General features: G+C 37.5%; 1 protein-coding gene across 2 annotated transcripts in view; it reads left to right on the forward strand.

Moving 5' to 3' along the window:
- The window catches only part of LOC137942716 (uncharacterized), a 29,595-nt gene extending 9,637 nt beyond the window's left edge, over window positions 1–19,958 (forward strand). The window contains exons 5-11 of one of the 2 annotated variants that reach the window (XM_068788450.1): window positions 4,187–4,243; window positions 4,434–4,540; window positions 4,617–4,655; window positions 4,897–4,985; window positions 15,260–15,338; window positions 16,195–16,242; window positions 19,572–19,958. In XM_068788450.1, the coding sequence (XP_068644551.1) occupies window positions 4,187–4,243; window positions 4,434–4,540; window positions 4,617–4,655; window positions 4,897–4,985; window positions 15,260–15,338; window positions 16,195–16,242; window positions 19,572–19,652 (500 nt within the window). In that variant the 3' untranslated portion in view covers window positions 19,653–19,958. The remainder of the gene's footprint in view (window positions 1–4,186; window positions 4,244–4,433; window positions 4,541–4,616; window positions 4,656–4,896; window positions 4,986–15,259; window positions 15,339–16,194; window positions 16,243–19,571) is intronic. The other variant, XM_068788451.1, reaches the window with a different exon arrangement.
- Window positions 19,959–26,024: the final 6,066 nt, after the last annotated feature.

The following is a 26,024-nucleotide window of genomic DNA, read 5'->3' on the forward strand; positions in this document are numbered from 1 at the left end:
CGAACATTGTCTCCGTCGCAGCCCTCGCAGCGCCCCCTTTCCCTGTCGGAGAGCCTCCGTTGCAGCACCTACGGCGTAGCGTTGTCTCTGTCGCAGGGCTGCCTCCGTCGCAGAGCCTTCGACACAGCCCTTGTAGCGCCCCCCCAGGGCCGCCTCTGTCACAACGTCATGAGGAAGAAGACGCAGATTTAATTTTTCCTAAGTTAGGAAAAATTAAACCACCGGTTCTGCCCGAGTCTTGGACCGAACCCGCCCGATTTCAGCCAAGTTAATTCGGGTCAACTCGGTTTCAAAAAAAATCTATATTATTATGGAAATATATTATTAATACTATAAAAAATCCATCTTTTGTTATTAGTAAAATAATATCTTTATTTATTCATTATATTTATTTTGGTTTAATTAACCTATTTTTATAATTAATAAAACCAGTGGTTTTAAATTTAACGGAAAAATATTATTAATTAATAATACATAAAAATATATAGTGTGTTAAAGTTAGCATTTGATCAATTCTTTTTGTTTAATCATTCCTTTTTATGTTAAAGTATATCATATGTTATTACTAAATTAAGAACTTAATTTATTATATTCGTTTTTGTTATTTTTAACTTTATTTATTTATTTTTTATAATTAATCATGTGCACAGTTAATTGGCTCACGTAATTACTGTATTAATGTGCAATAAATTGCAACCATTAAATAATATAATATCTAATTTAATTAATTAGTATATTAATATATTTTAATTATACATTAAATTACTTATTCGTGTGGTAATCATGTTTGTTTTACCTAATTTTGGGTTTAGGTATTATGTTTTATTTAAGTATATTATTACAAGTTACTTGTTCTCTTGCTTTTGATATTTTTCTCGTTTTGGGGCACTAACACTGGAAACTGTTTTCCAGTGCACATGAACTCGTCCACACTAACACCAAATTTGAAATTGAAGTTCATGTAGATGATTGAAATGAATTTGAAGTTTGTTGACTAACCCCCCTTAATTGTGCACAACCAATGGCATCCCACGATAGTGGCCCTCGTAGGTGGATCACAAAGACCCACGTTTCCCTACACTCCAAAGCATCCATTTCCTCATTCATAACTTGTTTCCACTCAGGTGAAGCTATAACATCTTGCATTAAATGAGGTATAGGAGACATAAATAATGATAGAGCAAAAGACTTGGAGGGTAGCAAAAAATTGAGGGGACATGTATTTGGAAATGGGACGAGAAGTACATGACTTTTTACTTTTTCGAAGACCAATGGGCAATTCCAAATCAGATGGAACTAGACTTGTAGGCAAAGAGGAAGATGGTTGGTCATGAGGATGGGGCTCATGAGCTGGAACATGAGGAGCTTCTGGTGTTGGTAACAAAAAACAAGACGTCGGTTTTAAACTTGAAGTGGTAGAGAGGAGCTTGCAGTTGGTGCATCCATGACAACAATAGGCACTGGGTTATTTAGAGAAGGATCAGATGATAGCTGATAATCAATAGCGGACTCACAATTCTAAAAAAGTGTAACATTAATAGAAATATATGTTTTACGCTTAACATAATTATAACACTTATAACCTTTCTGATGATGGGAACAACTTAGAAAAAGACATTTGACAGAGCGAGGACATAATTTATCCACAAAGTTATTGAACAAATGAACAAAACACGTAGACCTAAAGATACGAGGAAGAACTTTAAAAAAGTTTATATTGTAGTTTTAAAACCTGCATAGGAACTTATCCTTGCAAAACAGATGATGTCATACGATTGCTTAAGAAACCTGATGTTAACATTGCCTCCCCCCAAAAAAGATTTGGGAACATTTATTTGGAAAAGCATGGTACACATAACTTCAAGAAGATGACTGTTTTTTCGTTTGGCAACTCGATTTTTTTGGGGAGAATATATGCAGGAAGTCTGATGAGTAATACCATGTAAATCACAAAATGAATTAAACTTGTGATTGAGATACTCAATGCCATTATCTGTACGAAAAATATGAACATTGGTGCCAAATTGATTTTTATTTTATTGAAAAATATCACAAATACATCAAAGACTTTGGACTCCCATATACGAGATACACCCACGTAACTCTGTTGAAATCTTCTACAAAGGAAAGAAAATACTTAAAACCAAAATGAGGACTTGACACAGGTCCCTTACATCTGAATGGATTCATTCAAAACACCAGAGCTATGATTAGAACTAGCTGGTGATGTTTCCCAAGTTGAAACAACACACAATCAAAGGTAAGATTAGTTGGCAAAGATGGAAAGGATTGACAAAGTTTAGCTAATGCAAGAGCCATTGGTATGGAGAAATCTTTCCACCGACTTTGGAATGGATACATTATACAACTAGTAGAATGCTCCTTTCTGTTGTTCGAAATCAATAGTCTTTTTCGTCTGCAAGTCTTGAATAATGCAAAAATTAGGGGAGAAAATTACAAAACAATTTAGAGAATTAGTGATATGACTAACATTCAAAAGATTGACATGAAAATTTGGAACAAATAGAACAAAATTCAAGGATATCTAAGGTGTAGTGTGTAGAGCACTCTCCCTTGAATTGAGGAGGTAGATGTATTGGCTAAAGTAATATGATGATAGGACTGAAAAGGAGTGATAGATTGAAAAAAAGAAGACATACTTGATATATGTGTGAATGCCCATGAATCAATGATTCTGGAGGGAGAATGGGACATATTGAGTGCTGGCATACCTGTGCTTCCCGTTGTATCACTTGCTGAGGAAGAGAAATTTTGGCTCTTTGATGGTAGTAGTAGTAGGTGTGGAGGTCAATTGACCAAGCCGCTGGAGTAGTTGCTAAATTTATTCTAATGGACCAGTATATGAAACATTTTCTCTTCGGGTCATTGCGGGCTGCCCATGTTTCCAAACTTCTCTTAGCATTTATCAGAAAAATGGTTCATGCGGCCACTATGAACACACTTTCTATCCCTTCTATCACTAAGTCCACAACCTCAAGTAGAGAAGTCTCTACCATGAACTCCATTGCTACCCTTCGACCTTGGATCTTAGACTTATTAAACGATGAGTGGAGGTTGAGAGCAATTGCATCATTGATTCTCGTATCCTTCTCACTTTTACTTGCCATTGCTTCTTTTGCCCGAATTACACAATTAAACGCTTGTTCAAGAGTAGTCATACCATCATTAGCTAACAACTGTGTTCGAATTTGGTGATACTCAGATTCAAGACCATTTAGAAACCTTGCCACCTGAATTTGATTTTTCTCATGAATATCATCTGCATTAGTAGTAAAAGGATGAAAAGTTTTTATTTCCTACAAAACACTTCTCATCTCTGTAAAATAGTCAGTGACTGATTTGTCATCCCTTTACATATTAAAATAATGGACATACAACTCATATATTCTGGATGAATTACTCTCCTGAGACAAGATCGAAGCCAGTATAGTCAACAAATGTAGGCATAGTGTAAGTGACACAGGCATGGATTGAGCAAAAAATCCAATTAAGGATCCACGAGGGGTAGTAAGGCATAATAACTGCTTAATTAGTAGTTGAAGCCATCAACCAAATGGTAATAACAGAAAAAAGAGGGAAAAATTTGACCTTTACCTTACCAATAGAGAGACTTCCATAGGGATCACAAAACCGTAGAGAGAACTAAGAAAAGTGTAGAAGAACCTCTCAAAATTGACTTCTACTGCTCTGATACTATGAAAAGATACAATATTGAATGGATTAAAAGAGAAGAAAGGGAGAAAAGGAGATAAAGAGAGTAGGGGAAGCAGCACTTGAGGCTGCTTGAATGAGCGCTCAGAAATTGAGCCCTCTTTTAATAACCTCGCATAAGTGAAAAATACAAGGATGCTACCCTTCATTTTAAACTCACTCATAACTTCATAAATACAAGTCAGAATTCAATGAAAATTAAAAATTAGAGTTCTAATATGAACTCTACCTTGCTATAACTTTATAAGATCCATATGAGCATGTAAAAATGACTAAAATACCCCTATACCAGTATTTTAACTGGCTGAAATACTCCATTTAATCTTTTTGACATGGATCATAACACTAACAGCTATTTGGTGAACCTTGTTACAGATAGTCAGCCTATGCTTTTAGTTGAATAGAAGAAACAAAAATGTTTTGTATGGTCACTAGGTTCTGGTCTTATGTGCAGGTTACCATGTTTGTGAAACAATTGGGCAAGCTTCAACAGCAAATGTTTTTATTCTTGGTTTGTAACTATCAAAACAATTTTTTTTCAGTTTTTGTTTTAAGTGTTTTCTGTTTTTTTACTTGATTCTTTCATGCACTGACGTATGATCTGTTCTATAATGTGAATTAATTTATGGCAGAATTTGAGTAATGTTTATAATTAGATGCAATATTACATATTTGCCTTTTTTTTGGTAATGATATTCCAGATGTTATGAATCCTCACAAAGGCATCAACATTAAGACGTCAGCTAGAGGGCCCGAAAATAACTGTTCACTCACTGTATCTGTGTACTGTGATCCAAATGGAGTGCAGGTTAGTTTTCAATTCTACACATATCATGTAATCCTATCATGATCTTACCTAATTTTCACTTTCAAATATCCTGCAGGGTCCATATTCATTGGATAGATCAGGGACCTGTGATTATGTGAGTGAAGACTGTTTTTCTCGTTCATTTTTTATTTAATCACTTTGAGAACTGTGACATTGGTTTTGCACTCTAGAAATAGTCAAGAGTTTAAAGATAAGATGGCATAATGAATTTTGAAACTTGAGAAGAAAATATTTACAGGGACAACCAATTTTTTATTGCTTTATGCCTGTCTGTGATTATGATAATTTCTTTCTTTACTATTTTTATATCTAATCGGTGGGTTTTGTACCTTTAGGCTGCAAAAATGAGCCATCCTTCGGGCTGCGCTACTATAATTTCTGGTCATGGAAGTGGCTGGGGCTGGTTTGGAACTCTCATCATCATGTATGTACATAACTCCTTCAAAACTGTTAAAGTATTTGCAAAGGTATTCTGGTCATTTACTTACTATTGTATACTCTGGAGTTAGCTATAGACTATATGTCATGTTAGGAACTTAAGGTTCAAGTTTGGTTAAATTCTGACTTGTATTTATGAAGTTATATAGGTAGAGGTTATAAGGGGTATTAGTGCAATCTTACCATTATAACCAGTTAAGTGAAATAAAAGAAAAGGGAGGCTCGATTTTTTGCTTCCAACAAGTGCAACCTCAAGCCCTCCTCTTCTTTTCTCTCAATTCTCTCTTCCTTTATCTCTGTCTATCTCAATTTCTCACTTTTTTAGTGGTATCAAAGCAATAAGATCCTTATCCAGGCCTTTGTAGAGGTTCTTTTTCCCTCTTCTTGAAGTTTGCATATTCCAGGAATGGGAAATTTCCAGATCATCGTCTGATTGGAGTTAATGGTTAGACATTTTTTATTTCTTTCTGCCATAACGCAAGTGTTAATTTTAGATCAAGTCTATGAAAATTTTATGCTCTTAAATTGTCCAACATTGGAAATCTTCCAACTTTTGCTTGTGCAACCATAGTATTGTCTTTGTCACTCCTCTAAAAGGTGACATCACCTATATTTTGCCCTAAATGTGGTGTTATTTCTCGGATTTTTGCCCATTGATGGTGGAATTGGTTTAATATATGAATCATTGCTATTGTTCCTGCTCTAATTACTCTGTGTGGGGCCCACGTAGCCTGTGTACACATAAATCAGTGCATGTGTTGAGTTTTTTGAGATGGCTGATTCTGGTGAAGTCTTTACTCCAATTAAGGAGACAAATTATTCAGATGGAAAGATACAACTGTGATAACTACAGAGGAGGTGAATGACCAGAACTACTTAAGTTGGTTTGAATCAGATCAGATCTACTTGAAAGCCAAAAGAAAGACTAAATATTTGAGAGATGATCCTCCTGTTTGAGTTCCTGTTTGAGTGAATAATGATTGGGAAGCTAAAAATAGCCAAATAATGACTTGGTTACTCAATAGTACGGATGCAAAACTCAAAAACCTAATTGTGAACTATGAAACTATTGAGGAGATTTGGACGCCCCTTTAGTCCATATATGTGCAGGAAAGTAATTTGTCAAAGATCTGTGAGTTCTGTTCTAGATTGTTTGGTTTGAAGAGGGGTGATAGGAAAGTTCTTGGTTACTACAGTGAGTTCTAGGGTATCTTACAAGAAATCAACATCTATCACCCATTTACTATTGATGAAAAACAACTGAGGAAGTAGCAAAGACAAATTTATGTTGCAAAGTTTTTGGAAGGTCTCGAGCTCTAGTATGATCTCAATTACTTGTTTCAGATGAGATTCCTGCGCTCCCTAATGCTTTTGATAGAGTGATGCATGTAGAATCAGCTGTGACATCACATGGTGGTAAGGAAACACCTATTGGTTGATGCTTCTATCCTTAATATTCAACATGAGTCTAGTCAATCAGCAGTCACTCATAGCCATGGTAGTAGCAACAGAGGTCGAGGTTGAGATAGCTCAGGTCGTGGCAGATGCAGAGGGGATCATAGGTGTGTCCATTGTGGATGTACCAATCATGTTTCAAAAAAATGTTGAAAAAGTTTGGTAAGTTAGAATGGACAAATTATAGTGTTTTTTGGAGAGGTGAGACCTCTGCAACTCCTATAGGTGATATTGTGCCTAGGACTCCAAATGAGATGCAACAATTACTTTAGTGGGTGGCCTAGTTAGCGTCTGCGTCTACGTCTTGGCCTCAATCCACTCCTGTTGCTACAACTGCTCTTGTTAAGTTAGGTGAGTTTGCTCTGCATGTATGCCAGTGTTTACATGGTTATTGATATTTGGTGCATCCTCTCATATGTTTGGCATGTCTTCGTTTTTTTTTTTTTTTTGAATCTTAATCAATGTTCGCCGTGCAAACAAGTTACACTTGCAGATGGCTCGTCTTCATTGGTTAGTAGTAGGAACTATTAAGCCTATTCTCGATTCTGTTTTATTTGTTCCTAAATTTCTTGTCAATCTTCTCTCAGTTAGCCAAATCTCAAAGTCTTTGAATTGTTCAGTAACTTTCTACCTTTCTCATTGTTTATTTTAGGACCTCTAGACAAAGAAGATGATTGGTTCATGGCTTGAGAGAGATCGATTACATCATTTGGAGGGATTATCATCACATGCATCTTCTGTGCTTCATGTCCATGGTACACCCTTCCAATGGTGTTTTTGTCTAGGTCGTTCGTCCCTAGGGAAATTATCGCAGTTATTTTCTGCATTTTCATCTCCTCAATTTCAAGGTAAGTCTTGTCAACTTGGAAAGCACCAATGAGCATTGTTTCCTCCTAGTCAGTCTTCTAGTTGTAGTCTTTTTGAGATCGTCAGTTCTGATTTATGGGGACCAGCTCCTGTTGTCCATACTTTTGGTTATAAGTATTTTTTGTTGTTCATTGGTGATTTTAGTATATCTACCTGGTTGTATCTGTGTTTGATTATTTTAAAAAAAATTATAATGAATAAAGACTCAGTTTGGTGCTTCATTCCGTGTTTTGTGTACAAACAATGGGCTTGAGTTTAGGAATCATAAATTTAATTCTTTTCGTCAATCTATAGGCATCATTCATCATTTGTCAAAAAAAAAAAAAATAGGCATCATTCATCAATCTAGTTGAGTGTATACTCCACAACAAAATGGTGTTACAAAAAGGAAAAATCACCATTTACTTGAAGTTGTATGCATTGTTGTTTCATATGCATTTTCCTTAATCGTTTTGGGTTGATGCGGTTCTCACTGTCTGTTTTCTTATCAGCAAGATGCTTTCTTTCTTACTTGATGTCAAAATTCCATTTCATATTCTCAAGCTTGGTGTGGAATTATTTCCCTCGTGTCATCAAGTCTTTGGTTGTGTTTGTTTTGTGCATGTACTTGGACCAACAATGGATAAACTTTCACCTAAAGTTGTGAAATTTGTTTTCTTGGGATATTCCCAAACACAAAAGGGTTGTAAATATTATTATCTATCTATGCCAAAAAGCTTTGTGCCCTCGGATGTTACATTTTTTGAAGATGCTCCTTATTTTCACTTGTCTGATTCTACCCCTAGTGTTACCATTCATCTTGCTCCTATTGCTCCTAGTCCTATGGAGGATATGTCTAGTCCTCTACCACGGTTCCAGTATCAAAATCATTATAGGTGTATCAATGCAAAAAACATGGGACAACGCCATAAAATACTCTCTACAACCTGAGTCAACACCTTTTGTGTTTGAGGCACATGAGGTAAGTGATCTCCATCTTCTTATTGTTGTTTGCACTTATACACTGTATCCTATTTCTCAATTTATTTCTTTTCATTCTTTGTTGAAGTCCTTTAAAACATTTGCCCTATCATTGACTTCTTGTGCTTTTCCTTCTTCGGTGCAAGAAGTGTTGTCATCTCCCTTGTCGAAACAGGCTATGGATGTAGAGATGGATGCTCTATTGGACCTTGGGACTTGGACTCTATGTGGCCTTTGGGTACTTCAGTTATGGGTCGTCGTTGGGTATATACTGTCAAACACAATGCTGATGGATCTATTTAACTGTATAAGACACGTCTTATTGTTAAAGGATATACCCAAATTTATGGTGTAGATGTGTTTGAAAATTTCTCTTCTATAGCCTTGTTATCTTCTGTTTGGATTCTTGTGTCCATGGCAGTGACATAGGGTTGGCCATTACTCCAGTTGGACATTAAAAATGCATTTTTATATGGTCACCTAGATGAGGAGGTATATATGGAACAACCTCTTGGGTATGTTGCTCAAGGGAAGACTGCAAAGGTATGTAAGTTGAATAAGGCTATTTATGGTCTTAAAAAGATTCTTAGGCATGGTTTTACAAGTTCAACAGGGTAGTTATGACATTGGATTTTTCTAGAAGTCATTGTGATCATTCCTTGGTTATTTTGTGACGACATATTGGAATTATGGTGATACGTGTTTAAGTGGATTATAATACTATCTAGGCTTAGGCTCCATGAGAATGTTTTTGGCTTTGTTTTAAACCGAGCAGGCTTTGATCATTGGCTCATCCAGATTGACACTAAATTTGACAAATGGACCTCTAATTATGATTGTTGGACCTTCTCTCGCAAGTTAAAATGGCTCAAAGATAAACTTAAGTCTTGGTCCTTCGGAACATCACCTCTCTACCACTATCGATAAGTCCTTGCTCCAGTCTCAGATTGCTGGCCTTGACCTGATTGAGGAGCAAATGTGCCTTTCTTATGCTGAATTCTCTCATCGCATTTTTTATTTATTTATTTATTTTTTTTTTTGAGAAAAGGAATTCTCTCGTCACATTTCTCTCCAAATTAATCTTCAATCTATTCTTCACATTGAACGGGTACAATGGAAGTAGTGGGCCATTTTTAAGTGGCTGGCTGAGGGCAACACCAACACAAAGGTCTTTCATGCTATAGCCTTAGCCTACCAGAGGTCTAATCAAGTCACTTCCTTGTCTATTGACAATGATGTTACTTTGGATAGGGCCTCTTTTACTGATGCTCTTCTCAGTTTCTTCACAGATCTTTATAGGGAAGACTGCCACTACCGCCCTCGACTGCCTCATCGTAGATTCACCTTGATCTCTTCTGTCTTGGCGACATTCATTGAGCTCCCCTTCTTGGACTTTGAAGTTGAGGACGTTGTTATGGGTTTCCCTCATGATAGGGGCGTAGGCTTTGATGGATATAATGGTGAATTCTATACTCTTTTGGCCTACCTTGAGGACGGATATTCTCTCCATGGTTCATAGCTTCTATGTTCGTGGCATCACTTTTAAAAGTGTTGGTGCTTCCCTTATTGCTCTGGTGCCTAAGAAAGCCAACGTTGAGCATCCGCATGACTTCAGGCCGATAAGTCTTGTCTCTAGCCCATACAAGGTCAATCCTCGCATCTTGGCTCACCGTCTTAAGCTTGTTCTCCCCATCGTGATCCATTACGATCAAAGTGCTCTTATCCACGACCGAGACATTCTTGACTCTGCCTTCGCTACTCGTGAGATTATTGATCACTTCGTCAAGTTGGGTCTCCCCCGTTTTGTCCTCAAGCTTGAGCTTGAAAAAGCTTTGGACCGCATGAGTTGATCCCTCCTAGATGATCGGGTGAGCTGGTCCCACCTAGATGATCTCTTACAACGCATGGGTTTTGGTGACCGATGGAGGTTTTGGATTTGTAGTTGCATTTCATCGGCCTCATACTCTCTTCTTCTCAACGCCATTGTTTGTTGCTTCTTCCATGGTTGCATTTGGTAAGGAGACCCCCTCTCGCCGCTGCTCTTCAATATTATCGTCGAGTACCTGTCCTCCATGTTTTACTCCACTCTTCAATATTATCGTCGAGTACCTGTCCTCCATGTGTTACTCCACTCGTAACCTTGGATGGCTTAACACCGTCTCAGATCGAAGCTACTTTGATATTCCACTGATGTAGTTTTTTTATGACACTATTTGCTTCGGTACTAGCAGGCTTGATCAAATCCACAATATCAAAACTCTACTTGGCCTCTTTGAGATCACTTCTGGTCAGAAGATTAATTGGAGGAAGACGACTATTATGGGTATCCATATTGAGCCCCCTCTTCTTCAGCTTATGGCAGACACCATGGGTTGCTCGATCATCTCTCTCATCCTCCTTCCTCGGCCTCCCTTTTATTGATTGCAAACCACATAGGGGGCTTTGGGCCTTGGTAATTGAGAGGCTAGAGCGGTGGTTGTCTACTTGGAAGGGTAGGCTTCTCTCCAAAGCAGGAAGATTGGCTCTCTTCAACTCTTGTCTGGCTGGTATACCCAACTACTTCCTCTTGTTTCTGCCTTACCCCACCTCTGTTTGCTGGACATTGACACGATCAAGAGACGATTCCTGTAGCGTGGCACCAACAATGAATTTCACTATCACCTTATTAGCTGGGAAGATGTTTATATGCTAAAGTCCTTGGGCGGTTTGGGATCAGATGTACCAATGAGATGGGATCTGCTCTCTTTCTCAAGTGGTTTTGAAAACTCAACTCCAACTCGACGGCCTTTTGGAAACCGATGGTGTCCTCCAAGCTCCAGTGTCTTGTGGCTAGATGGATCACTGATGGCAGTAAACATCATCTCTCTCCCATTTAGAAAACCATGTTCCATCTACTCCTAGTCTTTCGCTCTGCTATCCGTTACTTTGTTGGCGATGGTTCTAGCCTTAGCTTTTGGACTGATTGGTGGTTGGGTTATGGTCCTCTTGCCTCTTCCTTCCCCTGGCTTCTCTAGCTCACCACTTGCCGTGATCTCTCTGTTGTTGATGTTTGGGGAAATGGCTCCTAGGACCTTCGCTTGAGGCATGACCTCACTAACGAGGAGGCCATTACTATATGTGACCTGATTGACGGCTTTGGTGGAATTAAACTTCATGCTTATGTGGCTGACGAAATGATTTGGCTCCCTGACTACAGTGGCCATTTCTCCATTTCCTTAGCCTACGTACTCCTCATGGACTGGACTAGGCCCCCCGTTACCCATCCGGCCGCCATTGCTTGGCATCTCTTGGCACCCCCTTTGGTGAGATTCTTCCTGTGGAGTGCCTGCCGCAATAGTCCTCACTATTGACAATCTCCTTCGGCGTGACAACACTCTCTCTTGACCCCTTTTGCTCTTTTTGTGGATTAGAGGAAGAAACTGCTTATCACATCTTTCTGCATTGCTCCTTTGCCTGACAGATTTGGACTTCTCTCCTCAGCGTTATGGGTCTCCAGTTTTGCATCCCCCATGACTTGAGCACCATATGTCGCTACTCCTCTAGGGTCTGTCTACGCAATCTAGCTAAGCTCCTTTTATCAGCATGTGTTGCTCACATCCCTTAGTTCCTCTGGAAGGAAAGGAACTCTTGGTGCTTTGACTGTGCCTCCCGTTCGGCTGCTGAAGTCACTTGCATTGCCACAGGCCTCATCACTTCCTGGATTCCATTGCCACGAGCCTCATCTCTTCTCCCCCCTCCCTGTCGGTCACTTTAAGCTCAACTTTGATGGCAACACTCTCGAGAGTCCTAGATTGGCAGGTTTTGGTGGGGTGATCTTTGACCCAGGTGGCTCAGCTCTTATCTCCTACTCCGCACCCCTTGGCATTGCTGACTAGACCACGACGGAGCTCTCAGATCTTCTTCATGATCTTCGTATCTTTCATAATCATTTTATGGCCCGATCATTTTGGAAGGGGACTCCTAGGTGGTCATTGGATAGTGCTCCTCTCCCTCCCCTCCATGGCGTCATTGGCAGTTATTTCTTGATATTATGGACCTCATCTCTTCTATCCTCTGCTCCTAGTCTCATGTACATAGATCAACCAATTCGCCTGCAGACTCTTGTGCTAAATTGGGTCCCTCCCTTCATTTCTTGTTGTAAAGGGAGGCCTCTCTTGATGTATTATTTTGCTTTCTTTTGAAATAAAATCATCACCATTTAAAAAAAAAAAAAAAAAGAAAAGAAGTGACAAGTGAAGAATTGAGGAAGTGAAAATTCATCGTGCAAAACATATTTAAATAAAAGACTTAGGGTCCCTACATTACTTTTTGAGCATTGAGATTGCTAGGAGTACAACAGGAATTGTGTTAACTCAAGGGAAATATGTGATAGATATGCTCCACATGTATGGGTTACTAGGGACTACGCCTGCACAAACTCTTATAGAAGTTGGTCATAACCTCCATGGACATGATAGTTTAGAGCTCAGAGAAAAGACTTTGTATCAATGGCTGGTAGGTAAGTTCATTTATGCTATTGTCACAGGTCCAGATATATCTTTTGTTGTATGGTCAGCCAGTTTATGGAATATCCCCATAAGGTTCATTTGGAGGCATCCCAAAGCTGAATTTTATTACTACATAGGCCTTGACTATCCATTGTGATAATCAAGCTGCCATCTTCATTGCTAACAGCCCTGTATTCCATGAACATACAACATGTAGAGGTTGATTGTCATTTCACTCAAGATGCCATTATGAGTGGAGCAATGGTCACACTATATGTTATATCAGCTGATCAGACTGGTGACATTTTCACTAAAGCTTTGGGTAAGAAAGAGTTTGAAATTTTTTCTAAAAAGTTGGGCTTCTTGATATATACACTTCAGCTTGAGGGGGAATATTAAAATATTTGTAAGGGTATTCTAGTCATTTTTTAGTATTAGTGTATAATTCTGGAGTTAGCTATATAATGTATGTCATGTTAGGAACCTATGGTTCAAGTTTGGTTAAATTCTGACTTGTATTAATGAAGTTAGTGGGCACTCTCTCATGAAGCTTTTGGTCGATTGTTCCATCTATTGGATTAGCATCGCCTTCAGTGAACTCTGCTGTGACTCCTGGGTACCTGTTGGCGATCTGGCCAAGGAGTAAACTCAGCTCACCCACTCAACCCTGGGTGACTCTACCAACCATGCGTGACTCCAGGCCCGGCTACTGAAGTTTCTTGCCTTGCCACTGGCCTAATCTCGGCTTGAATGCACATCAGGAAGGAATTCGATTGCTTGATGAATGCCCCCTTTGCACAAACTGGCGTACAATCGCTCAAATGTCCGCTCCTTCCCCATCCCTCCCAGGGTAGCTTGTTGGATTCCTCCCCCGGCCGGTCATCTCAAACTCAACTTTGATGGAAACACTTTTAGCAATCCTGGGATTGAGGGATTTGGTGGTGTGTTATTCGATTCTGAGGGCACCCCCTCATCTCCTATTCCGGACCTCTCAGCATTGTGGAGTTGACTGCGGCTGAGCTCTCCGACTTCCTTCATGGCTCACGAGTGTTTTATCGGCTAATTCATTGTGGAAGGTGACTCCAAGGTGGTTATTGGGTAGTGCTCGTCCTCCACATTCCCTTCTTGGCATCATTGGCACCTGTTTCTGGACATCTTAGATCTTATATCTACTATTCCTTGTATTTAGTCTCATATTCTTAGATTAGCGAATTCAGTTGTTGATACTTGTGCTAAATTGAGTCCTTCCCTGCAATCCCTTGTTGTAAGGGGAGGCCTCCTTTGAAGTAATTTTTAGTTTCTTGCAATAAAATCTTCACTCTTTCAAAAAAAAAAAAAAAAAAAAAAAAAACATAAAGTTATGTAAGTAGAGGTTATGAGGGGTTATTGTAATCTTACCATTGTAACTACTTAAGTGAAATAAAAGAAGAGGGAGGCTCGATTTTTTGCCTCTAAAGAGTGCAGCTTCAAGCACTCTTCTCCTCTATTCTCTCTATTTATATTATTGTTACTAGACTGATGTATCATTTGCAATTAGAGTTGCGAGTCAGTTTGTGGACATTCTCAGGAAAGTACATCTTGAGGTAGCACGAGGAATTTTGCAGTACTTAAAGGGAGCTTCTTGAGAAGGATTGCAGTATGAACCACATAAGCACTTAGACATTGTTGGTTTTTCTGATGCTGACTATGTAGGATCAAAATTAGACAGAAATCCACTACAGGATATTGTGTTTGTTGGAGGTAACCTTATCAACTGGAAAAAACAAAAAACAAAATGTAGTTACCCGAGCAATGACACATCCTAAGTAAACTTATGTGGGTAAACTCCATGTTACAAGAATTTGGTTAGGAGGAAATGGTCCTATGAAACAGAAATGTGATAACCAAGTAGCAATGTTTTCGCTAGCAATCTAGTGTTTCATGAGTGGATTAAACATATAGAAATGGATTGCCATTTTATTGGTGATATAGTATTTAGATAAAGTGATCACTCCATATTTAAGGACAACTGACCATGTTGGAAACTTGTTTACCAAAGCCCTTGGAAAATGTATGTCTGTTGAGTTTTGTTTCAAGTTGAGATTGGTGCATATATACTCCCCAACTTAAGGGGGAGTGTTAAAGTTTGGGGATATTTTGGTAATTTAATATGGTATATTGTGTACTGAAGTCATAGTTAGAAAGGGGTTAATTAGACATGTTCAATGATGTAATTTTATCCTTTTTCATTTCTGTTTTAAGGCTGTAAGTGATAAAGGTATAGAGGGGTATTTTAGACTTTTTATCATATAATCACTCAAGCCGTTAATAAAGAGAGTTAGGGGTCGAATATACTCTCTAACGTGACTGCTCCTGAATGCAGTCTTTCCTTCATTTTCTCTTCTTCTCAATCCTTTTTTTCTCTTATTTTACAAGTATCATTTTAGAGAGATGTCCAAAGTTGCATATGATATTTTCTTTATGTCTTACTAAATATTTGTTTTTCTTTCAGAATTTTATGCATTTTTGGAGTGTATTTACTGGCTGGTACAATTTATCGCTTCTTCTTCCTTGGTGTTCGAGGTATAGAAGTAAGTATTCTTGTTGTGGTTCCTTTTCTTTATTTGTGACCATTTTTTCTGTCATTTCTTCATCACTCGCCAAGGAAATACTAAGAAAGCAGCAGGTGCTATCCAGGATATAGTATTTTATCATTGCTTAGTTATCTATATATTATTTTGTGCATTATTATGAGTATGATGGTGTATTATTTTGTCCTCTTAGTTCTTTGTACGAAATATTTAGTACAGAACATGTTCAAGTACAAAGGAATTACTGGTTCTATGATGTGATCTTCTTGAATGAATGGTCTTCTCAACTCACCCACTTTAATTTGCCCCACTTTCCAAATTTCCACTTGTGTTCTCGTGAAATGTGAAAGTTTGACATTTGGTTGACATTGCTCTTTGACCATTTAAGAGTATCTGCAAAATCTATTTTTAACTATGATCAATGAATCCGTTTTTTAGAATAGTAACTTTGATTGCTGCAACTGTTTAAATTGTCTTTGTACCATAGGCTTTACACCGTCAGGGGTCCAGAGTGCCTGGCCACGGACAGCATAAGCCGCAGTTAATTTTGTACTTTTTATGTTGTTACCATATACTGTGGACAAGAAGAAATATAGTATTTTCCTTGAAGTTACAAGGACTATGGATTTCCAGTACAGTTGTTAAGTATGAGCTGCATTATGGATTGGGCCTCTGGCTCAATGGTCAAGGAGAAATTTCTAGTGTGAGGTCTTGAGCTCAAATCTCTCTGTGGGGTATTTGATAATAATATGTATGTAGTGTGTGTGTACATTAAACAAAAAATATAAAGAAAAAGTTGCATTACATGCTTACTTATTTTAGAGTGGGGCTTATGCATGCTATTTTTTTCTTATAGGTTATTCCAAACCTGGATTTGTGGCTCAGTCTACCACAAAGATTACAGGTGTGTATCCATTTTCCTTTGAAATGTCTTGTCAGCATATACTCTAATAAATTAGAGAACAGCAGTTCTGTTACATTTGTTGAAATTTTGTGTTCCTTTTCAAAGATGATGCACTAATTCTCTATTTTCATTAAAATTCAGCTCTCTAAACTTCCAGTAGAGAGTTGTGACCACCAAATTTTCTTTATAGTAGCACTTCAGCGTTGGTATGGTAGGCCTGAAATACTGTTAGATAGATGTCCATTGCTCCCACCAACGAGGAGTTATGACAGCTCAATGTTGTCTTTATGGCAACACTTCTGTGTTGGTATGTTAGATCTCTCAGAGGACAAGAAAAGCATACATGTAGGAATTCTCTTAGTGAGACGCTTACTTAGAGAAATTTAAGCTCCCTTTTTTCGTAGTTTCAGAGAGGCCCTGATGGGGAGCGATGTCGTCATTTTGATTTAATGATTCCGATGATGGAATTGGGAAAGAAGGGAAGAGAAACAGAGAAGGAGGAGGCATTGAGAAGAAGAAGAAAGGAGAAGAATAGAGAGGAAGAAGAGAAAGAATGGGAAAGGTGGAAACAGTAGAAGCAAAATTTCTATTTCATTATCATCAATCTCCCTTACAGTTACAATCAATTAATAATAAGAGAAATCTCAATTCAAAATTCAAAAGAGATAAAATCAATAATTGATAAATTTGTAAAATCAGGGAAGATAAAAATAAAATAAAATAAAGAAATTATAAAAATGTTGAATCACCCAACCACAATGTGGTGAGTTATGGTGGGGCCCTATGTCTCTGAGTATACACTTAGGTGATCGGTTGCATATTGGTGTCCTCACCAACTCTCCCGTGGTAGGCGAATTTCGACCCTGTCGAGTATAACTCTTGATGACTCTGATAGTACTCAAACAAAATTGGGTCCAATTGCTACAATGTCTCGTGAGAAATCCAAGTGTTGTTTGAGTCTAGACGCCCCACCCAACGTACTAAGAAACGTTGAACTTTGCCACTCCTAGTAAAAACTACTTATTCATCTAAAATAACATCAATATGGTATGTTTTGTGCTGGGGGGAGGGGAAGGAATCAAAAGGACTGCAGGGGTGGGAATAGGTGACAGCGGCTAGCCAATACACCCAAAAGACCGATCTATTAGGTACGGAAAGCTACCGCCTAGAAGAGTGGACGGAACCACTCTGACACCCACCCTGTCCATTCTTGACCGCCTCTCATAGGATTCGAATGCGGGACGTGGCGTGCCCAGCTCTGATACCATGTCAAGAGGCTGGCCAATACAACTTAAAAGACTAGTCATTTAAGTGCGGAAAACTAACCTATTCAAGAGAGGTGGACCGGAACCACCTTTGATGCCAGAATCCGTGCCTAAACCGAAAAGATTCACCAGACCCTTGCCTCCCTTCCCACAGCCAGACAACGTCGTCTTCTACTGGCACTGACTCTGGACTGATTACCAAGCTGCAGCAGGTGTTACATGCCACTTTCCATATGAAAGATCTTGGCCAACTCACGTACTTCTTAGGACTGGAAGTCCATCATCGGGCCAATGGTATTTTCTTAAACCAACATAAGTATCTTCAAGATATTATTACCTTGGCTGGTTTGGAGGATACTTCTTCTGTTGATACTCCTATGGAGGTAAATGTCAAATACAGGAAAGATGAAGGGGACCTTTTAGATGACCCTACTCTTTATCGGCACTTGGTTGGGAGTCTCATCTACTTGAACACTAATCGCCCCGACATCTCCTATGCCATTCATCAGGTCAGTCAGTTTATGTCCTTTCCTCATCATCTCCATATTGCTGCAGTTCGACGCATCATCTGCTATTTTCGAGGTTCTCCTACTCGTGGGTTATTCTTTCCTACAGGTTCCTCTCTTCCACTTATTGCTTACAGTGATGCTGATTGGGCTGGGTGTCCAGATAGCCGTCGCTTTACTACGGGTTGGTGTATGTTTTTAGGTGATGCCTTAATTTCTTGGAGATGTAAGAAACAAGATCGTGTTTCTAAATCCTCTACTGAAGCTGACTATCATGCCATGTCTACGGCTTGTTCTGAGATTGTATGGCTACGCGGTCTTCTTGCGGAGCTTGAGTTCCCTCAGACTACTTCTACCCCTCTTCTACCCCTCTAGTGCTATTCAGATTGCCACCAACCCGTTTTCCATGAACGCACCAAGCACATTGAGGTTGATTGTCATTCTATCCGCGAAACCTTGGATAGTCGGGTGATCTCTCTTCCTTACATTTCTTCAGATCTCCAAGTGGTCGATGTCTTCACCAAAGCAATGACTTAGCAGTAACATCAATTTTTGGTTGGCAAATTGTTGTTAGTTGATTTACCCGCATCAATTTGAGGGGCATTATTGTAATTTTGTATCTTATAAGGGCATTATTGTAGTTTCTATTTTAAACCTCTATATCTATGTATCGAACAGAAAATCAGAGATCGATTTTGACCTCTTGTTTCGGGAAATCAAAATAATCTTCGGAAAATCTTGACATGGTATCAGAGCCAGGTCCGGCATGTCCCGCCTTCGAATCCCGCGGGGAGCGGTAAGGGGCGGGGTGGGTGTCAGAGGTGGTTCTGGTCCACCTCTCTTGAATAGGTTGGCTTTCCGCACTTAAACGACTAGTCTTTTAGGTTGTATTGGCCAACCTCTTCACAATAGGCGCCGTATTAGACGATGTGGTAGAGTCAGAAGGAGTCAGATAAAAAGGATCATCAGGGATGGATGAATGACCCCTGTATGCTATGAAATCCTCAATGTTAAAAAGTGGAGTTAATTTCAGATTCAAGTGGCAAATCGACAACATAAACATTAGATCCTACTCTTTTTCAGCACCTTAATTGGTCCTGCACTATGAGCAAGACTTCGAGGTCTTGGGGGTCTATTTCATTATCATCAATCTCCCTCATAGTTACAACCAATTAATAATAAGAGAATTCTCAATCAAATTTCAAAAGAGATAAAAATCAATAACTAATAAATCTCGTAAAATTTGGGAAGATAAAAATAATATAAAATAAAAAAATTATAAAAATGATAAATCACCCAACCACAATATGGTGGGTCCTGGGGAGGTCTTATACCTCCGACTGTACACTTAGGTGATTGGTGGCATACTGGTATCTCCACCAGGCCCCTTTCTTTTTTGATCCATCTCATTAGCCAATAATTGTTTCTATACTACATATTTCCTAAATTAAGAGCAGAGTGTTAAATGTTGCCATTCAAAAACAGAAATTTTTAGATGTTCATATTGGAGCACCCTAGCGTCATATAGGCTTATGTCATAATTCAATCTCATTTTCAGGGTCTATTTGAATCATTATTAAGAAAAGCCAGAAGATACTCTCAAGGCAGTCGAGGTTCCTACAATCCAGTCAACTACTAAGCTGCAACTTTTTCTGATAGTCTTAACTGACATGCTATGCAACATGAGATGATCGCAGATTATGAAGTAATTGTATCCAAAGAGAACATTTACTCATTGTTTGATACAAAGTGAGAAAAAAGTTTTGATGAGGCTGATGAGCATAGCTTGATTCCGTGATTGTAACATTTTTTGCCTCTGCAGTATGTACCATTGTCAAATGAGGTCTGACAGGATGTTTGATTCGGGAATTCTTTTATACCTTTTAGAAGCTCACCATGAAAGTGGATAATTGTCATTGCTTATCAAACATTTTTTTTTGTCTCTCATCTTTGTTGGAGTGAAACTCTTTCCTTGAATAGGGGGAATCGTCATTGAAGATGACATATTTTGTGCAGGCTCATTTCAATTATTTTAAATTGTTCTTATTCAAAACAGAGACGTTTCTTCTCATTGTTAAACTTCCTGAAGCTAAAAATTTGCCAGTTCTTGTATCTCAGTTGATTTTACTTTGGAGTACTTGAGTTGGGTAAGGTCAGTCTTAGATGAAACTGTACCCTGCTTTAAAAATGCTTTCCAGCAGCTGAACTGAAGATTTCTTTTTACCCGAGTTGAGATGGTGACCATGCTTCTTCTACCTGTGAGGACTTGAGATTGAGTTTGATTGTGAGGATTTTCATTGTCAATTGATTGGACCACACCTTTCAAGTATTTCTGCAGGTTTTTGAGATGAAAAATTTTTCATTCCAATTTTTTTTTTCCTACAAAAAGAGCAAATAAATTTAAAGATGACTTTTCTATTATAAAAATAAACATACTGGAAAAATAAATTTGGAGCTTTCAGTCTCCTCTGCCAGTCACCCTACATACTTCTACTTTGTTATTCATATAGTTTTTTTTTTTTTTTATAATTTTTGTGTTTTTATAATGCAAGCATAAACATTTTGATTAGCCTTTCCATTGTTTCCTTTGGTGGCACAAACACAAGATAGTTAGTCAAAGGTCATTTAGTTTTTCTACAGGACAATTGATTTTCCCAAATGGTCCCTTGGTATGTGTGTGTGGCTTAGTGAAGATTGATGTAATATAACCTACTTGTAGTGCTTGAGAAAATGCCTTTCTCTCTCACTAAATGTTATCAATGCTGATAAGTTAAACTGCAGGCATACTTTTGGAAGCTCAAGCGAGGACAGAGTTTTGTAAAATTGCTTCAATCAATTGTAAGATTTGGAAGTCAATGCTCAAATGTACTTTGCTAAAGGAAGGAGTATGATTTAACAATCAACAAAAACAATTACAATGATGAAAACAACTAAGATGACTAAAGATTTCACAATAGAAGCATCAAATGTACTTAGTTATTTCAAATGAATAGCAAACTCAAACATATGTTGTTGTGAAAAATGGAGCAAGAAAACTTTTAAATAAACATAAAAAACATAGTTGTTTGGCTAAAAAATGGACTTTTTGTGTTTTTGCAAATATTGCTGAAAACCTAGTTAAAAAATTATCAAGTAAAATGCTTAAATTTTGTGTCTTGAGCTATTAATCACAATGGTAAGTCACATAATTTGAAAACCTGATGGGATTAAACGAAAGTTAGAATTTGATTCAACAACTTTTTGGTCAGCCATTAAACTATTCTAATGCTCTCTCTTCAGAAATGCATATTGTTCAAACTATTGACACTATTATTTGAATGGTTCTTTTTCTTTCAATGCTTATGTTAGCTTCTATGTGCCTCATCATTTAAATATTGAAATAAACTATTCAAATGGTTTGTCCATTTCAACTCTTTGTTTACAATAATGTTTGAGTATTGGTCATATTGTTTGAATGGTCTTTCCTTTTCAATATTTCACTTGACTTTTCTTTGATGCATCATTGGAATACTTAAAAGTCCCATTATTCATATGGTGTGGTTTTTTGGCCTTCTTCACTTTCAATTTGCAAAACTATTCAAATAATTGTGCTTTACCAATTGAAAAGACATGGTTATAGAAGATTGAACTTGATTTAAATGTTTGTCCAAAGTTTTCTTAAGCACATGATCACTTCCCAATGATTTGTTATCTTCATAATCAGATAAGATGAGGATTTTAAGACTAATTATCTCCTAACATACTATTGTGACTCTACCTCTTCTCTTCTTCGAGTCCACACAAAGCTAACTCTTTGCTCTATTGATATTGGACAAAAATATCCCTATAAACTAAATCAACACCCAATCCAATAGTGATCCAATCCCCTTCTAACCTTATCCAAATATGCATTCTTAGATTTCTTTTGCTACACCACCATAATACTCAAAGAAGAATAGGTCAGTGTAGTCCTGGGTGCAAATGGGTGACTTTTTAGGGAACAGAGGATTTAAATTTTGATCCAAGTCTATTTAGAAACCAAAAAGCTTTGTCCAAATCTTCTGTTAGACAGTAAATGCCAACAAGAGAATACAAATATTTTAAAATTATAGAAATTCTCTTGATCAAGAGAAGATGTCTCATTGCTTAAGATTTGAAGTTGTTGATGGAGATAGAACTCTCAATTTTTTGTTTAATTGATTGAGACATGTAGTTTCACATTTAATTTGTACCTTTCTGAATGTTCGTAAACCAACAATGTGGCTTAGCACTCATCCCTCACAGTAATGGTCAACTAATTCACAAGGAGTTCCTACAATGATATTGTTCATATGCTAGGTGGGTGGAGAGGGGGCTCTTCACTAACTTCACAAAAGGGTGCTAGAAGAAACTGTTTTAGGAGGTGGATTGATGCCTTCAATGTCTCCCATGAGATCATAGGATGGAAGACCAACAACTCAAACATGGAATATGCTAGAGGAATTAAGTTTGAGAGATATGTAGAAGTAATAAGAAAGAAAATGTTTTGTTAAAGTCGGGTTTAGATTCATCCTAAAATAACTAGTCGAAGTAAAATGTTTCTTTCCAAGTAATAAGTACATGATTTTTCCTTTTTTAGATTAATGTTGGAACGTCTTAACTCTCCCCTTTTTTATTGTTGAGAAAATACTGGTTTCAAGATCCTTTTCCCACCAAAGTTTTGATGATAATGAACATGTGGAGCTAGCGATGTGTTTTCACTGAATTTGGACATATTTTTAAATTATTTTAAACCTCTGCAACTAAGAACATTCGAATGGTAGAGTGATAGAAAAGAGAAATGCATAAAATAGGACTAGCATTTTAATGTCTAAAGCGGTTGCATTTTAAAGAGAAATGCATAAAATAGGACTAGCACTTGAATAATGGTTGAAACATAATAAGCTGCCTACTTGCCCCAACATTCAAATACCACTCAAGTATTTTGAATGGTGGCTCAAATAGAAATTGTCCAAATTGTCCAAGAAGAAAAACATTTGAATGGTGTCGTTCAAAACACAGTAAAAGTGGATTTTGAGTGTCGATCATCATAAGTTATGTCTCTAAATCTTTTAAGTGACCTACCATTATGATTAGCAACTCAAACCAATAAATTTTAAGTATTTCTTATATTTTTTAGGAAAAATTTGGATAATGACTCTATTTTAGACTGTTAGAGCCTTGTTATCCATGATATTTTTTTTGTTTGTCGTTTTTCATGAGAGAAGCATGTCATAATGACCACAAAACTTTCTAAAGTACTCTTATGGTTTGAAATCATCTTTGAAGGCTGATTTGGAAACTATAAGCTCAATTTATTAGGTTTTCCAAAAAGCTCAAGTACACCAATGCTTTGATTAATGCTAAAATTTGATCCGGTTGCTAGTTAAAGTGCCCAACAAGTTTCTATATGTTGTGATTTTCAAATCTCCTCTTCAATTAGGCTACATTTTCAAAAGTCAAATAGAATGTATTTGCTTGATTTCTTGTTGAACTTGAGTTATTTGGCTTTTATATCTTCAAATAAATTCAACTAATCATTCAAGAACGTAGGTAGGAGAGGAAAAAAACATGGGAAGAGAGGGCTAGAGAAAACAATTTACGTTAAATAAGAAGAGGAAGTAATTATGATCCTTCTTATCTCTTATTTATAATATAAAATAGTGACAAAAAGACTAATATTATTTCTCCTTTTACACCCTTAGAGACAAGATTTTGTAAGAAACCACATTCTTGGAAACCTAAATAGAACTTGTATCTTCTAACACTCCCCTCATGCTACCTTTTACAACGTCAACTTGTTACATAGTTTATCAAAATAAAAAAATAAAAACAAAAAAGTTTCCATGCTTAGGTCTAATCAGCGAAGAAATCAGCTCACATATCTTCAACTTCCTCTTGATCTTTCTTTTGATTTTACACTCGATCACTTCACAAAATTTGTATCTTCCATTCTCCCCCTTGGATATCTTGTCAAAACTTGACTCTAGTCTCTAATTTTGATCAAAACTTCTCCACCACTTGTGAACTCTTCATTGTCCTTCTCATTTTACTTTCCCCCCCTGAAGTCGTGGATCCATGACACCAAGAGACCTACGTTGCCCAAAACTAATATGAGAGAAGAAATATCATTTTTGACTAAATGACAAGACTCCTAACACTGATACCCATAGGCCAATGAAGAGTTAAGAAACACTAGTATCTAGTTCTAAGGGTAGTATAATACTCACCCACTTTTAGTGATGTAAAACAAGCTAACTCTATTTGACTCAAGTTGGATTTGGGCACACTCTCGTTCTGCTAGGTAGTAAGCCTATAGGCATTGCTACTAAGTAATAAAAAATATAACCAACCAAAGAAATGCTATTAGAGGCTTTTTACGACCTACCCTTTGAACATAAACTTGGACACTATGGTGTGCTGTTGTAGGCAGCCAAAATATATGTAGCAGTGCGAGTAAGGATCATTCCCACGAAGAGTGATTAGTCTAATTTTATGCTCCAAGTACAAGGATAGGGGGGGGGGGGGGGGGGGGGGGGTGGGCACGTCACAGTGCATGTGTCGAAACTTCAAGCCAGATTTCGACCTGGATTCAGCCAGCATATCTCAAAATTCAAAACATAAAAGTTGTAGAAAATTTTCTTGGCGTTCCATATCATCTTGAATCATCTAAATCAGAGCTTGGATGAGAGAGTTATGCCCAGATTACGAAGCAATATTGAAATTATCCAGAATCGCCCAATTAACTTATTTTTGCACTTAACGCCTCCATTTTCATCCTAAATCAAAATATAAGAATAATTAGTATATTTAGGAACCAAATAATTATAAAATCCTATGCATTAATGGAGAAAAATATGACATTTTATATTCTCATCAAATTCCCCTACCCCTTAGCTTGTGCTTGTCCTCAGGCAAAACTCAAATTCACTTTCCCAAAAACACCAAGGTTGTAACACCATCAACAAAGAACAACCAACCTCTTCAAAACTCATAACATATCATGAACAAATATTCTTAAACAACTTTCAATTACTCAGTAAGCATTTTCATTCAAAGATAGTGTACACTAAATAAGTAGACCCTCAAAGAAATAAACACTCGACTCTCATGTGTTTGAAGGGTATGTGTTTCGCTCAAATTCATTCAAATGGAAATGATCTACCATAGGCTTGCATATCTTCTCATTCTCCACCACTCAGATCACATGCATAACACGAATCATAAGGACTTTTCAAAGCTTGTAATGGGGTTTAGGATCAAGGTGGGAAATATTTGGGAATGTAGCTCAAAAGCCATCAAAACTAGTGGAGCAAAAATGAATCAACTCAAGCTCAAATATATAAGACATAAAACCAATCACTCCACTCAACAACTTCAATTTGTATCTATCTTGTATAAACATACCCCTTTCTTGGAATTTTAGGAAGAATTATGAACACGGACAGTTTGTAAGTTTAAAAGTCATTCCCTCCATCACTTCCTTTCTTCTTTCCTTTTTCTCTTCACTTTTTTTTTTCGATTTTTTTTCTTCAAAATTACACTTACAATGGAACTCATGAATTGAGGATGAAAACATGTTCCACTTCACCAGTCATAGCCATAACATAAATCCAGACACCCCCACACTTATTTCTTAGACACCCATACGAATCATAATGATGAACAATGTTCCACTAGCTCTACGGCAAGGGTAAAGTTTTTTTTTTTTTTTTTTTTCAGGTTTAAAGCTTGTAACATGGGCTCAGAAAAAAAAAAAAACAATAAAGCTCGACAAGGTTCAACAAAAGAAAAAAAATTAATTACAAGGTAGGCTATTTGGCTTATGTAGCTTATAACAAAGAGGGCTTTTAATCATGTTCATGCATGCATATGTCAATGTGACTTCAACGAGAATCAAGGCAAGTTCTAGATAAAAAAATTCATGGAAGAATATCTCTCATGAAAGAAAATAGTGAGACTGATATGGATGTGTCAGTCAAAGAAAATAACTAGACTAATTAATTCTCAGTAG

Source organism: Aristolochia californica, unplaced genomic scaffold, assembly GCF_029961685.1.
Source record: "Aristolochia californica isolate CCGP_79_NKW_82.1479 unplaced genomic scaffold, dmAriCali1.0.hap1 SCAF_10, whole genome shotgun sequence".
In the NCBI taxonomy this organism is placed as follows: Eukaryota; Viridiplantae; Streptophyta; class Magnoliopsida; order Piperales; family Aristolochiaceae; genus Aristolochia; species Aristolochia californica.